This window comes from Adiantum capillus-veneris, chromosome 3, assembly GCF_014529385.1.
Source record: "Adiantum capillus-veneris isolate H3 chromosome 3, ASM1452938v2, whole genome shotgun sequence".
NCBI lineage: Eukaryota > Viridiplantae > Streptophyta > Polypodiopsida > Polypodiales > Pteridaceae > Adiantum > Adiantum capillus-veneris.
Window position 1 is genome coordinate 129,745,063 of NC_140933.1, and position 14,879 is coordinate 129,759,941.

General features: G+C 47.3%; 1 protein-coding gene across 2 annotated transcripts in view; it reads right to left on the reverse strand.

The window, feature by feature from the left end:
- The window catches only part of XEG113 (xyloglucanase 113), a 70,468-nt gene that overhangs the window by 32,715 nt on the left and 22,874 nt on the right, over positions 1–14,879 (reverse strand). For both annotated transcript variants that reach the window (XM_086509177.1, XM_086509178.1), the window contains exon 3: positions 8,734–8,939. In XM_086509177.1, coding sequence (XP_086365303.1) covers positions 8,734–8,939 — 206 coding nt within the window. The remainder of the gene's footprint in view (positions 1–8,733; positions 8,940–14,879) is intronic.

Genomic DNA, 14,879 nt, shown 5'->3' on the forward strand with positions numbered 1-14,879 from the left:
ATGATGGAAGAATCGAATACCATGAGAGAAGAAATACGGGTTCTCAAGGAAGGTGAGGAGAAGCAGTCATGGACCGCGGTCATCTCCGCAACACAAAAGAAAGTAGAGGAGGCCAAAAAATGGATTGAGGTTGCCAAGAAAGGGAAAGGTAAGGAAGCTCCTTGTACACCCACTCTTATTAACATGACCCTCAAAGAGGAACAAGAGGACGATGCGGGCTCTACATGTGAGGGTAACCGACTGCAAGGACATAAACAATGTGGAAAAAGAGGTCACAAGCCTCACATCCATGATGGGGGTGGACAAGCCTTCACACACAAAGGCATGAAGAGTGGGCAAGAAGAATGATGGCCGGGGAGAATCTTCAAAAGGGAGAGCTCTCATACTACGCTTCCCCTCCTTAGAAGAGAAGAAGAAATTCTTGAGAAAGAGACCTACTCTCAAGAAGACAGGTATTTTCCGCGGTGATGATCTCTCTCTCTCATAGCTTGCGCATACGAGAGAGGTAATGTCAATTACAGCAGTAAGGGAGAAGGGAAAGATGGCCTTTTACAGAAATGGTCGAGTGGTGATTGTAGAGCGGCGCACTACATGACGGTGTGTGTAAAGGTGCAATGGAAGTGAATGTTGAACTTTGCTCAAGATGAGTGCTCCGAACTGTGCTCAATGTTCCTTTTACTTACAGAAGAGAGAGCCTTCCATTCCTTTAGTGAGAGAGTGCAAATGATCACAAACAAAGTGGCAAGCACTGTGAATGAAGGTGCTGAGACTGAGAGATAGAGAGAGAAGAATACGACACCAGACAAGTTGTCAAAACCCTCCTCCGAAGGCCCCACTCTCTATGGTGAGAGCGGTTTAATATTGATTGCACAAATCTCTACAATGCTTTGGACTGTGCGGCGATCTACTGCCGGAAGGTGAGATTTGCGAGATTCGGGGGTCCTACTGCAATGTCTGACTGCTGGAAATCGAAAACGCTGGTGCTACTGTGGATCTTGTCGCAATGGAACTGCAAAACGCTAGGGGCTGATCTGCAATTCAAAAACACTGGCTGAAATCTGTGTCCTATTGTGGAGAACTGTTAACGCTAGGGCTGATCTGCTGTCTTTTTGTTGTCGAGGCTGATCTGCAATGCAAACGCCAGGGCTGGTCTTCAATGCAAAAACGCTAGCTCTCTGCTGATGCAAAAACACTAGGTCTGTTGATGGGGGGTCCTACTAAGAAGGTGCCTCTTGAATCGAAGTTCCTGCTGCCTCTTCTACCAGAAATGCTAGCGCTACGCTTTTCTTATATATTGGCTCTGCTAATTTGCCCTACCTAGTTCCCAACAAAAGTCACTTAAAAATAATAAGTGAAAAATGTCAAAAATAGGGAAAATAGGTCTATGCACTGTAAAAATGCTCCTGATGGGTTCTGACTGTTATCTGATGGCCATGCTGTGTGCAACCAGAGGATATGCATCTAATCTAAGTGTCTGGACATGCACGGTCTACGAATAGACTCACAAAAGTGCCAGATCACTTTCTAACTGAATTGAACCCTTGCCATGAAGTAGCTTGTCCACGTACACATAGGGTTAGATGTGCACGTGACATCCCCTCCTTTCCAAAGTGAGGTACTGGTACCGAACTATATGGCGTCGAGGGAACAAGGTCTAGAATCCTAGAAAGGACTCTTCGCCGGTCCACTCTGATGCGTGGGTCATGCGATACTTGAACTTCATAAAGGTCTGCAACGCTTGCTTCTTTGGGCTGCGCCGAAAGCGACACAAAGTCATATGTGGCTCCTTCAATGCTTCAACTTCGTTGATAGTCCTTCTTCAAGAATCTCCGAGGATGAAAATTCCTGAAACCACTCGCAACACAAAAACATGAGCATACCCATTTCATGTAAAGTGACTGGAAAAATTATAGTCTTCTCTAAAGACTGTGCATGCAATGTAGATGAACAAAGAGACGGAGCGCCAAACCGTTCATCAAACATACGCAAACAATAAAATCGAAACTTGTCTTTTTGATCTAAATCAATCAACTGTGGCAAATCACAATGGAAATGCCTATGCTTGATGTTCAATCCTTCTTGTGCTCTTTCTGATACTGTGTCATGCCAAGGAAGAGACATGGAATGTGAATTCCTTGGGTGCAAACATTTCATCTTTTCATGAATAATCCGCATACATTCGTGCTCATTCATGAGTGAATCGTGTTCATCGTACAATATGTCATGCCTATGAAAAGGGATCACATAAGGACGGTGACTAAAATACAGGAAAGCATCACGAATGAAACACTCAACAATGCGTGCTCACTAATCATTCAAACACATAATACTTCCTGTGGGAGTTCTTTGGACCTCGACTCGAGCCAAGATCGGTTCAAGATAAATGGCTGTCGTCAAAACTTTGCTATTGCCTGTCTTCTTAGTTGTCGCAAAATAAGCATTAAATTGATGCAACCAAGAATGAATAACACTAGCATCCATCTTACCATCATACTTACTGAATGTGACCTTCTCTGTGACGGGGTTGTTGGAGTCTGAATCTCGGCTTGCGCCACTTGATGAACTACCAACATCTTTAGCTGGCTCTAACTTCGAGGTGAGAACCTGTCGGATCAACTCTTGCATGCGTAGTTCTCTCTGTGCATCACGCTCTGCCTATCTTTCTTCGGCCACCAAGCGTGCTTGCTCACGCTCACGCACAATGGATTCCTGTCGTTCTGCTTTTCTTTCTTTTCGTTCCTCGACCGCCAAGCGAGCTTCGCGAGCCAAGGTTTCTTGTCTGTTTTGGCGTTCACGCTCCACGGCTTCCTGTCGTTCTGTTGTTCTTTCTAGTTGTGTCATCGCAACGCGATTCACTTCTTGTTGTTGTACCATCATGTCCATCATCGACTTGACCAAAGCCTCCATAGGATTTGGTGCAAACCGTGGCGTAGATGGGGAAGGGGGGGTGGTTACAAAAACCTCCCGGTGGGGAAAATTCTTCTTCACCTTCTTCATGCTCTCACCTTCATGCAAAGTATCCATTCCGCTTCGGGTGATGACCATACACTGAGATCTTTGGTTCTTAAGTTCACGAGGAACTTGGGTTCTTGTGGGTCTTGGGTTCTTGGGTTCTTGAGTTCTTGAGGTTTTTGAAGGTCTTGAGGTTCTTGAGGTTCTTCTTTAGCTTGTAATCTGTGTTAGAGAAGGATCTTCTCTTACCCGAGCTATACTCTTCCCTGCGGGCGCACCCCTTGGCGGCCTTGTGCTCACACCAAGGTTGCTTTTTCCCACTTCACGTTGATTGGCCGGCCGCTAAGTGCATGGTCCGCTCGCAATGAGTGAGAAGAGAGCAAGGGAAGGCTGGACAAGTCATTCTTTCTTGGGTTTCCTGTCACTCTTCAAAAACAACACTAGGAATCGACACGCCCAAGTAGACTTGGGTTACGTGCGACCACAACAAGCAAAAAAAAATTATGTGGTTCTTTCCTTGAATGATACAGAACACTGCCAAAGCTCTGTTACAAATGTAAGGTGCAACGGAAGTGAATGTTGAGCTTTGCTCAAGATGAGTGCTCCGAACTGTGCTGAAGGTTCCTTTTACTTACGGAAGGGATACTTGCGGAAGGGAGAGCCTTCCGTTCCTTAGTGAGAGAGTGCAAATGATCACAAACAAAGTGGCAAACACTGTGAATGAAGGTGCTGAGACTGAGAGATACAGAGAGAAGAATACGACACCAGATAAGTTGTCAAAACCCTCCTCCGAGGGGCCCACTCTCTATGGCAAGAGCGGTCTACTATCGATTGCACAAATCTCTACAATGCTTTGGACTTGCCGACGAGGTCGACGACAATGAGGTCGACGACGAGACGAGCTGAAATCTGAAAATGCTAAGGCTGAAATCTGCAAATCTTTATCTGCTGAATTCTGACTCTATGTCGATGACGACGATGCAACGACGACGCGCTGAAAACGCAGATGCTGAAATCTGCAACTTCGATGGATTTGACCGTGCCGCGAGGATCTGTTGCGGGAAGGTGAGATCTGCGAAGTTTGGGGGTCCTACTGCGATGTCTGACTGCTGGAGACCGAAAACGCTGGTGCTACTGTGGATCTTGTCGCGATGGAACTGCAAAACGCTAGGGGCTGATCTGCAATTCAAAAACGAGGGCTGAAATATGTGTCCTACTGTGGAGAACTGCTAACGCTAGGGCTGATCTACAATGCAAACGCCAGGGCTCGTCTTCAATGCAAAAACGCTAGCTCTCTGCTGATGCAAAAACGCTAGGTCTGCTGATGGGGGATTTCTACTGAGAAAGTGCTTGTTGAACCGAAGTTCCTGTTGCCTCTTCTGCCAGAAATGCTAGCGCTAGGCTTTTCTTATATATTGGCTTTGCTAATTTGCCCTACCCAGTTCCCAACAAAAGTCACTTAAAAATAATAACTAAAAAATGTCAAAGATACGGAAAATAGGTCTATGCACTGTAAAAATGCTCCTAATGGGTTCTGACTGTTATCTGATGGTAATCTGATGGTCATGTTGTGTGCAACCAGAGCATATCATCTAATCTAAGTGTTTGGACATGCACTTAAAAATAATAGCTGAAAAATGTCAAAGATACGGAAAATAGGTCTATGCACTGTAAAAATGCTCCTAATGGGTTCTGACTGTTATCTGATGGTAATCTGATGGTCATGTTGTGTGCAACCAGAGCATATCATCTAATCTAAGTGTTTGGACATGCACGGTCTGCGAACAGACTCACAAAAGTGTCATATCACTTCCTAAGCTAACTTAACTGAACTGAACCCTTGCCATGAAGTAGCTTGTCCACGTACACATAGGGTTAGATGTGCACGTGATAGTGTGAGACGTATGGGATCACACTGAAGATGGCTACTTGGAATTGTAATGGATCTATGAGGTTGGATGTTGATGCCTTTGAGGAGAGTTTTAGAGACAAGGACATTGTTTTCTTCTCAGAGACTCATCAGGCCCCTGGACAGCTTATGCCACATGTGGTGGGATACAAATGGGAGAGCGTCGCGAGATCTGAGTATGGGAGTAGAGGTTCTAGAGGAGTAGCAGTGCTATTTAGGGAGGAGTTACAACCACTACTACATATTGTACGGAGAGATCATGCTAGATACATGTGGGTGAGGCTGAGAGCTGACACACGCTGATTTCTATACATTGCCATAGGTTACTTCCCCCCAGTACGTCAGTATATATTGCATCTAGAGGACAATTGCCTTTCTCTATACTAGATGATGATATATGGGAATTTTCTAGGGATAGTGTTATCATCCGCCTAGGGGACTTCAATGCCCGAACGGGTACCTCTCAGACAATCTTCTACAACACTTCAGATGAGATGCTTAGAGACCTGGATGTGGGTGAGTTGGGGCTTGACAGATGCTCACATGACAGAGAGCAGACGGATTATGGGAGATACCTCACAAAGATGACGATTACACATGGGTTAGCCATAGTACATACTTAATGGCTTATAGCGATTTCTTGGAGCAGCAGGTTTCACATGCTTTCCACACAGACACGGGGCCAGTACAGTGGACTATGTTATGGCATAGCCAAGCTTTATTCCTTGTATTTAGGATTTTTTAGTGGGAGCCAGACCAGTGGGCGTAGTAGTGGATCATGCTCTTTTTGACATTGTCTGTTTCATTTCAGTATAGTACAACCCAACCATCAGGAGGCAGGTCACATACCCGTTATACATTTACACCAGAGACTGGCTCGATTTATACAAAGGAGATCTATAACCGTCTATGCACAGCTGGTCCTGACCTCTCAATGGAGGAGTACACCACTTTACTGACTGAGACACTGCATGGTGCAGCATCAGAAGCATATCCACAAACTCCGCCGGGTCGGAAGCGACATTCTGGGAGCACGCCCCCCCAGAATAGTTCTTATGATGAGGAGTGCAGAGAGATGAGAGCCAACCTTCAGAGGGATCTTCTTTTAGGAGTCATCACTTACAGACAATCTTGGATTGCTTCCCGACGCCTTGTACGAAGGAGGAAACGAGCTTACTTGGCCCAGATGGAGCGAGACTTGTATCAATTGTTCTTGAGTAAAGACTCAAGAGAGGCATGGCGATTCTTTCATGAGAAATCCCCTCCCCCAGTGATTACTTCTCTTGATGTGTGGGGCCAGTATGTCTCATCGATATACGGTTCCTCGACAGGAGCCCCTTCCAGATCCTACAGAGCCATGCCCACCTACCAGCACCTTCTTTACCACTGAGATGGTAAAGAAAGCCATTGACAGGATGAGGACCAACAAGGCATATGATCATGATGGTCTAGTAGCAGAGCACTTTATACATGCTAGAGATATACTGGTAGAGGTTCTTGCAGTGTTGTTCAATCTTGCCATGTGTGAGGGGTTACCTGAGACTTGGAGGTTTTTTACTATTGTGCCTATCTTCAAAGCAGGTGATCCTACAGAGCCTGGGAATTACCGCACTATTATGGTTAGGCACACATTGGCACGGTTGTATGCATCCATTCTTGAGCAGAAGTTGAGTAATTGGGCAGAGGGTGAGGGTGTGTACGGGCAAAGGGCCAGGCCGGTTTCGAGAGGGGTTTCTCCACTCTTGATCATATTCTGACACTCAGAGCCATCATTGAGGAGGGTAGGTCACATGGGAGACGGATTTATTGTAGCTTTGTGAATTTCCGCAAAGCATTTGACATGGTACCAAGAGCTCGATTGATGCACAACTGCAAGAGATGGGGGTGCCCATAGTGTTGATTTGGGGGATTATGGCTCTATACAGATCAGTGATGGGACATGTACGCACTCCAGAGGGGATATCTGATTTAGTTCACTCCACCATTGGGGTGAAACAGGGTTGCCCATTGTCTCCCACTCTCTTTGGTATGTATGTTGATGAGGTGTCTGATTACACTGACAGAGAGGATGATAGAGGTGCCCAGCTGGCAGGGACGTGGATCCCATTATTGATATATGCTGATGATATTGTGTTGATCTCTGACTCATCAGAGGGTATGCAGCGACAGTTGGATGCATTACACAATTTTGCAGAGGATAGTGGATTGTTTGTAAACCTTGGTAAAACCAAGGTTATGGTGTTTAACACCACACCACACTGGATCAGGAGATCAGCATCGACTTTCACGTATGGTCAGGAGATTGTAGAGTATACAGATGCACACACTTACCTTGGGGTTGTCTTCACTGGGCCGAGGTTTTCTTTGGGGAGAGCAGCAGAAACTAGACTGACGAGAGCTTTTGAGGCCTTGGGAGGCTTGGAGAGGATGTGTTCGCAGGTTCAGTTCCAGGAACCTCGGACAAAGTTATGGCTCTTTGATACTTTAGTAGCCTCAGCTATGTTGTATGGGGTGCAGATATGGGGACCTTCTATAGGCCAGGATGGTTGAAGACGTATGGAGAGGCCCTTGGTATCTATGATCTCTCAACTGATCAGAGCCAAGGTCACGATACCGTGCAAACTAGGGGTGGGTAAGACTATGTTCGGCATTTTTACAAAATTGTTTTTGTAAGCCATATAAGATGTGTGTCCATATAGGAGATAATTCTAGTAGTAAATCCAAGCCTAGACAAGAACTCTCATAAACCTTGCAAGATATAATTAGTAAATAAAGGATAGTGGCAGCTATGCAGTGCAAGTTTAGTATGAGGACAAGTGGCCACATTATTGATAGAAAATGAGTTCCTAAGTGACAAAAGAAGGAAAGCCACATTCTGGTGGTTGCAAGAGAGAGGAGAAGCAGTAGTAGTAGTCAAAATAGGGTTTTGGAGCCCGAAAACCAGAGTTTTTCTCATAATTTTTACATACGTTATCAAAACTGTACACCTCAAGAGCCTTTTGGAAAGTTTGGCTGGATTGCTCATGTATTCAGATTTCTAAGATTCTGAGGGTAAAATTTTATGCAACACTCTTGAGCAGTAAATATAAGCTTTTTCTACTGCTTTTCGTGTGTTGGATTGTGACAATGTTTTTTTGTGGTTTTGGGTACATGAATCATTGTAGATGAGCGTTTTCGGCTGAGCATCATCATCTAATATCTTGTTAACTTATTAACCTATCTTGCATTACTGTTTATTAGCCTACCTACACAAGAACACATTCAGGGACTTTGGCAGAAAGGTGTTTGATTTCCTGTGTTTGGTGCGGATTGGTGTGTTGGTGCTGTTCCGAAGTGCGATAGAGGCATTGGGGTTGTTTACTCTCCTTCCTCACAACGTTAAGCAGAGGAGGTTAAGGGGTGATGACATAAGTGATGTCATTGGTGGTGGCATAAGCAATGGCGCAGGCAATCTTCAAAAAACTTCTGTAGCTATCTTCCAGAAGATTCTTCAAGAAGCTGCTAGGACCTTCTTAAAACCTTCCTTGTCATACTTTCTAGAGTCTAGCTTCTCAAAATCTGGCATCCATGACAGATAACCACATGAGAAGGATGCTTTAAGTGGAGAATTTTAATGACATTTTCTTGTGATAAGCAAGCAGAAGTATTGGGCTCGAGGACTTTGAATCTGGCTCAAACCAAGTATAGTGACACGTTATTCTTTTCAACTTGAATATGCTGACCTTCATTAAACACAAAAGAGCAATTTCTAACTTTTTCTAGGGACTTCCTATCAAAGCCCAGAGAACGACACTGCATAAAAAAGAGAGATCTCATGTCCGAGCCCAAAGAATAACATATGCCTCCCAGACATCAAAAACAAGAAGCTGTACCTTCATCCACACCATATCTGTGTCACACATGAGGATTTCAAAGCCCATAGATAAGACATGGTCAACCAAAATAACTTTCTCTCTCCCCATTTTGTGGAAAGTGGGTGTACCCCAGCCAACGTCAATTGTATTTACATTGCTCCCCATGTCGAAAACAGGTACACCCTCCCAAAACAAAGCTTCCAAGATCTTAGTGTCCATCGCCCCTGGATCAACATCAAGGCCCAAAAACACAAAGTGAAATTTCTGTTAGAAATTTTCAAGTAATCACAACTGAAAAGCATCATGAAGCATCACCCTATAGCAGAATATCTTGACTCAGTAAGCCTCAAACACTAGCAAGCGTCTATCAGGAAAATGCATAGAATAAAGCAAGTAAAACAGATTAGCTTTAGGCTTCTGACAGTCAGGTAAAGATGAACAAATACACAATTTAAGAAAAAAACAAAGGTAGTTTATTGGGCTCTCTGCTGCTGATCCTTGCCATCGCACACCCCTCCCCGTGCTGATCTTCCCCGCCATCTCATCCCCCCCGCCCCCGGCACAAAAACCCCCAGGTGATGATAGATTTTGAGCGCTAGTGTCTAAGTGGCACTAGCGAGCACCCTTCAAAGTTTCTGATCAGAGGAATCAGAGGGTATTCATTTGTGCACATGGCACAAAGCCCTCGATATTAAACCCCCCCCCCCCCCCTCCCCGCTTGGGTTATGGCCAAGGCCGCACGGTAACCCACTGTGTGGATTCTTGTACGGGATAGACACACACACTTCCGAAGGTGGTTTTACTGTCTCAAGTGAGTGGTCGTTGGATTGGACAGAGTGTGGAGTATTAGGGCCTCCCGAACCAGTGCTTCATTTGCAGATAGATGAGCGGGAGAGCTCGGCCAGCTCCACAGCCACATGCCCCCAAGGCGGGTCCCTCTTCGAGTTCCAAGGTTTTCCCTACCAAGACTTCAGAGACCCCCAGAGATCTAGCTCCAGCAGCGACAGATGGCTAGACTAAGGAGGGATGGCATCAAGTTCGAGGCCGCTATCGACACAGCCAGGCACCTCGAACCAGCAGCGACAGATGGCTAGATTAAGGAGGGATGGCATCAAGTTCGAGGCCGCCATCGACACGGCCAGGCACCTCGTTCGAGGGGCAGTCCCATGGTTCCTCGTCAGGAGTGGGTTCTCACGGGAAACCGCTTTAGACCTCTGCAGCAGGAGACCGCCTCAGACCTCTCACCCTCCATTTTTTCTGGGCAGGAGGACTTGGCCCACCCCTCCCCCCGAGCCTCCTCCTCCCCACCCCCCCACCCCCTTGCTCTCCCACACCTGACATTCCCCAGCCCCCCCTCACCACCAATCTCTCCCTCACCACGTTCAATCCCCCCTCTCTCTCCTCCTGCTACTAGGTCTGAGCGCATTCCAGCCAACCCCCAACCCCCCTTGCTCTCCCACACCTAACATTCCCCAACCCCCCCTCGCCACCAGTCTCTCCCTCACCACCTTCAATCCCCCCTCTCTCTCCTCCTACTACTGGGTCTAAGCGCATACCTACGTCACGCCGCTCCTTGGGCAGCTCTTTTGTTGCGAGTAGGCTTGCTCGGGAGAGGTACTTCGACCTCGCCTCCTGATTGAGACGTCCGCATTTGGGGCCATCCCAAGGGGCCTCTCCAGTTTCGACAGTAACAAATGATGAGACTTCTTCAGCTACGCCTTCACTCGCTTCCTCGGCGATCCCCATGCGGACCTAGAGGCTGCTTTCTTTCGAGTTCATGTCCTATTTCTTGCGGCATGCGGCACGGATGCTTTAGACTCTGCAGTGGAATACTCTTTTCCACTTTGTGGTCAGGACCAACAGGATTGCACCTTGGATTCGACACTTGGTTGGCTCCAGACTCGGGCCCTTGAGTTCTCCCATCACACAGAGGACCTTGGGATCACTGACTTGGTGCAAACCCTCTAGCCGTTGGCCAAGTTCATAGTGACTTTGCCACTTTTTTGCAAATGCGCAGTTCTCACCTTGCTATGAATACACTCATGAGGACTCTTGGGCAAAGGATGTGGCTCAAAGAACTACACAGGCATCTTGGCCTTTGTGGGGCATGTCATGCAGTCTCGTTTGTCTTGGGGTCGTTCGGATGCGATTTACTCCCCATCCAAACCGGCCTCAAAGATTGCTCACCTCCTTGCTATGGCAGCATCTGTCTTCTCTCACTAACCCCATGAGGATTGTCTCATGGAATATTCAGGGCCTTGGAGGACCACAGTTTGTACGCCATCGGAGTCGTTTGAGACAGGAGCTCAAGAGATGCCTTGTGGGTGGACCTATTGATATTCTTATGCTACAGGAGCATCATCTATGTGAGAGCCACATTCGACGATGGGCCCTTTCCGAAGCTTTGCTTTTTGCTCCACTTTTTGCCTTTTGTCTTCTTCGCTCGAGTCAGAAGAGCTAGAAGAACTGTCATAAGAAGAAGATGAAGAAAAACTAGGTAGTCCTTCAAATCATAGACGCTTCTTCTACTTTTTTGCCGATGCAAAATTAGATTGGCGACCCAAATAACCCGGGAAGTCAGTTCCTTTCTTATGCTTTTTATCGTGCTTTTTGGCTTTATTGTTGTAGCGCGGATAGTGTGTCGTGCTCTCTACAGTGGGTGCTCCTCAGTGGAATGTGCATGACAACTCACTCAAAACAAAATGAAAACACAGGAAACAATAGATAACAACAAATCAACACAGAGACACAGCAACAGACCAGAACATATGGACTCGACTATCTAAAAGGAACCGGTACAGACTCTCGCGTGGCAGCACACTCAACTCCAACCCAGAACTCACGGGTATAATGGGGGTGTCAAGGCTCAGATGTGCACGGATGGTGCAGAAGTGATGTGTGTATAGACTTTCTTCTCTAGACGACAACGTTGGACCATATATGAAGAAGATGGTAATGATGACCCAACATCTACTACTCATACGTACCACCATAAAGAGCCACCAACGGCTCATAAATGTCTATCTCCAAACTGAGTGGTGGTGGTGACCTGGCCATGATGTCCACTAGACCACAGTCCGTATCCCTGCCACGTGTCACTGCCCAGCCCAGAGAGTCCGTCGAGTGTGAACAAGACCAAACCAATTGCACTAACTGCGTATCCTGTGAAAGTGACATTGTAGCCTGCTACAGGTTGCCCACCACAAGACTGCTCACCGTCTCGGTGAGAGGAATACTAAAAAAACTGCGAAAGAAAACCACTAGGTATTGCATCTGTACAATGGTGAGCTCGTGATTTTGTCATCCACGAATGGTTGAGGCCTTTTCCTCAGCAACAGTTTTTTGCCTCCTGCCACATTCACGTGATGAAACTGAATGACGGACTAGCTATAGCAGTATACTTCAATCCCAAGAGCATACACAGTTACCTCACTATAAGCTACCTAGATACTGTCAATCCGCATAAGAGCATACATCAAAATATCCCCATAGATCATACATCAAACAGTATGCCATTGTATGCCCCATGTAGCAATCGCAATTCTGTATATAGCATAATCCCCATTTCTGTGCTGAAAGCTGAAAGCTGAAAGCTGGTATCTTGAAAATCTGACTGAGAGCACGTGAATTTCGATGGCGCGAGTATGCGAGCGCAGTATATACGGATTGTGTGTAGAGAGTCGCAGAGCGCCGAGTTAATCGTGCCAAGCACTACAAGCACGGCCGAGGATGTAGATTAATGTGCAAGTAGACTCGTTTAAGGTTTGCTCGAGGGGTGATAATTGGATAGGACGAGAGGGGAGAGGCGAAGGTGGGTAGGAGCCGAAGGGAGGGGCAAGGAGTAGATAGGGGCAAGGGTGAGGGGGAGGGGCAAGGGTTGGGTATAGGGGACCAGGGGCGAGGGGTTAGGGGGCCATAGGTAGATAGGGGGGCGAGGGGTAGATACGGGCGGGCAGGGGCAAGGGTTGGTTAGGTGGGTGAGGGGTAGATAAGGGGCGAGGGGGAGGGACTAGGGGCGAGCAGGAGCAGGGCTGGTTAGCGGCGCGAGGGGGAGGAACTAGAGGCAAGCAAGGGTGACGGTTGGTTAGGGGGGCGAGGGGTAGATAAGGGGCGAGGCCCGAGGAGTAGGGACTAGGGGCGAGGGGTAGATAAGGGGCGAGAGGTGGGTAGGGGGGAGGGGGGGGCGGAGGGGTAGATAAGGGGCGAGGGGGAGGGACTAGGGGTGAGGGGTGGGTAGGGGTGGCAAGGAGTAGATAAGGGGCGAGGGTTGGGTAGGGGGGCGAGGGGTAGATAAGGAGCGAGGGGTGGATAGGGGGGGCGAGGGGGAGGGACTAGGGGCGAGTGAGTGTGAGGGAGAGGGTAGGGGCGAGAGAGAGTGTGTAGGGGCGAAGGGGGTGTGAGGGGCGAGTAGGGGGTGGGTAAGGGCGAGGAGTGAGGGAGGGGGCAGTGAGGGGAGATAGCACTCAAGCAGAGAGATATCATGATCAGGGAATTCATCAAGCTTGGAATCAACATTGTTTTTGTTGTATCCCGACTTGAGGAAGCTTTGTGAAGGGAGTTCGCTAGACACAGAGGAGAGCTTTGTTCTAGTCTGAGAAGCAAACACCGATGGGGCTGATGTTGAAGGGGGGTTGAAACGAACAAGGAGATGGATCTCCCGACTACACAGACCACCTACAGATACGCGTCGGACGAACCACCCGACCATAGCCACCATCCGGCAGCTCCCCCGTGCTGGGGCCAGAGTCCGAGGACGTGGGCCTGCACCTGTAAGACCGAGCATCCCATACCACCCAGCCTCACCTCCTCGAGGTGACCTCACGCACTCCTAGCTTCGCGGGCTAACCACTGGCACTCTACCAGTGGGGGTCGATAACTGTAAATGAGGCCTTGGCCTCCCTTTTAGAATAATGGCCGGCCACACTGGCCACGTTCACACTACGTCCGCCCAAACACTGGATGCCCATCCCGACGGCATCTGGGCTAGATCCCCTCTCCTGTGAGCGGGAAATAACATACTTCCCCCCTTAAGAACCATTGATGTCCTCATCAATGAAGTGGGGATACTGAGCCTTCAAAGCTCTAACAAGTTCCCAAATAGCAAACCTTTCAGATTGACCCTTCCATTTCATTAAGTACTCGTCATAAGCCTTTTGGCGCGAATGACGGGTACGATGATCTAAAACTGCTTCTGGTTCTCGAGGAATATACTCAGTTTGCATATCTTGCCATACATTTTCCTCGATAGGCACAACAATGTCGGCTTCGCTCAATTACACTTTAAGGCGGCTAACATGAAACACTAGATGTACACTAACATCCGAAGGAAGAGCCAGTTTGTAGGCAACTTGGCCAATTTTCTTTGTGATCAAGAACGGACCACAATATCTAGTTGAAAGCTTATAATGCTTTCCTGTTCGCATAGTTTTGGAATCCTTGGGTATCTTCAGATAGACCCATTGTCCCACATCTAGAGTCCTTGGAGACCTCTTTTGATTAGCATAAGTAGTGACTCGATCACCAGCAGTTCTTATACTATCCTTAACCAATTCGAGCATAATTCGAGCATTTCCTGCATGTCATACAGGAAATCACGAGCTTTGCGTTCCTTGACTTTCTCAAGCCAATAGCAATTGGGGATTTAGGCTCAAATCCATACATCAGCATGAATGGGCTAAATCCAGTAGCAGAATGCTTGCTACTATTATAGGCAAACTCTAACTGTGGAAGATACCTTTCCCAGTCAGACTGCCTATGAGAGACATAGGCTCTCAACATGTCCTCTAACGTTTGATTCATCCTCTCAGTTTGTCCGTCGGGTCAGAAGACGACATACTCAACTTCGTCTGAAGGTGAGCAAAGACATCTCGCCAAAATCGGCCAGTGAACTTAGTATCTCGATTACTGACAATATCTTCTGGGAGACCATACAGCTTATAAAGCTGATCAACAAATAAAACCGCCAACTCATGGCTTTTTACTGTCGACTTCATTGGTATAAAATTCGCCATTTTTGTGAGTCTATCGACCACAACCCAAATAGCGTCATTGCCCCAACAAGTATTTGGCAAACCAACGATGAAGTCAATGGAAATACTTTGCCACTTGGCATCTGGGATTTCCAATGGTGTAGCAGGCCAGCTTTCCTAAGGCGCTCTGCCTTA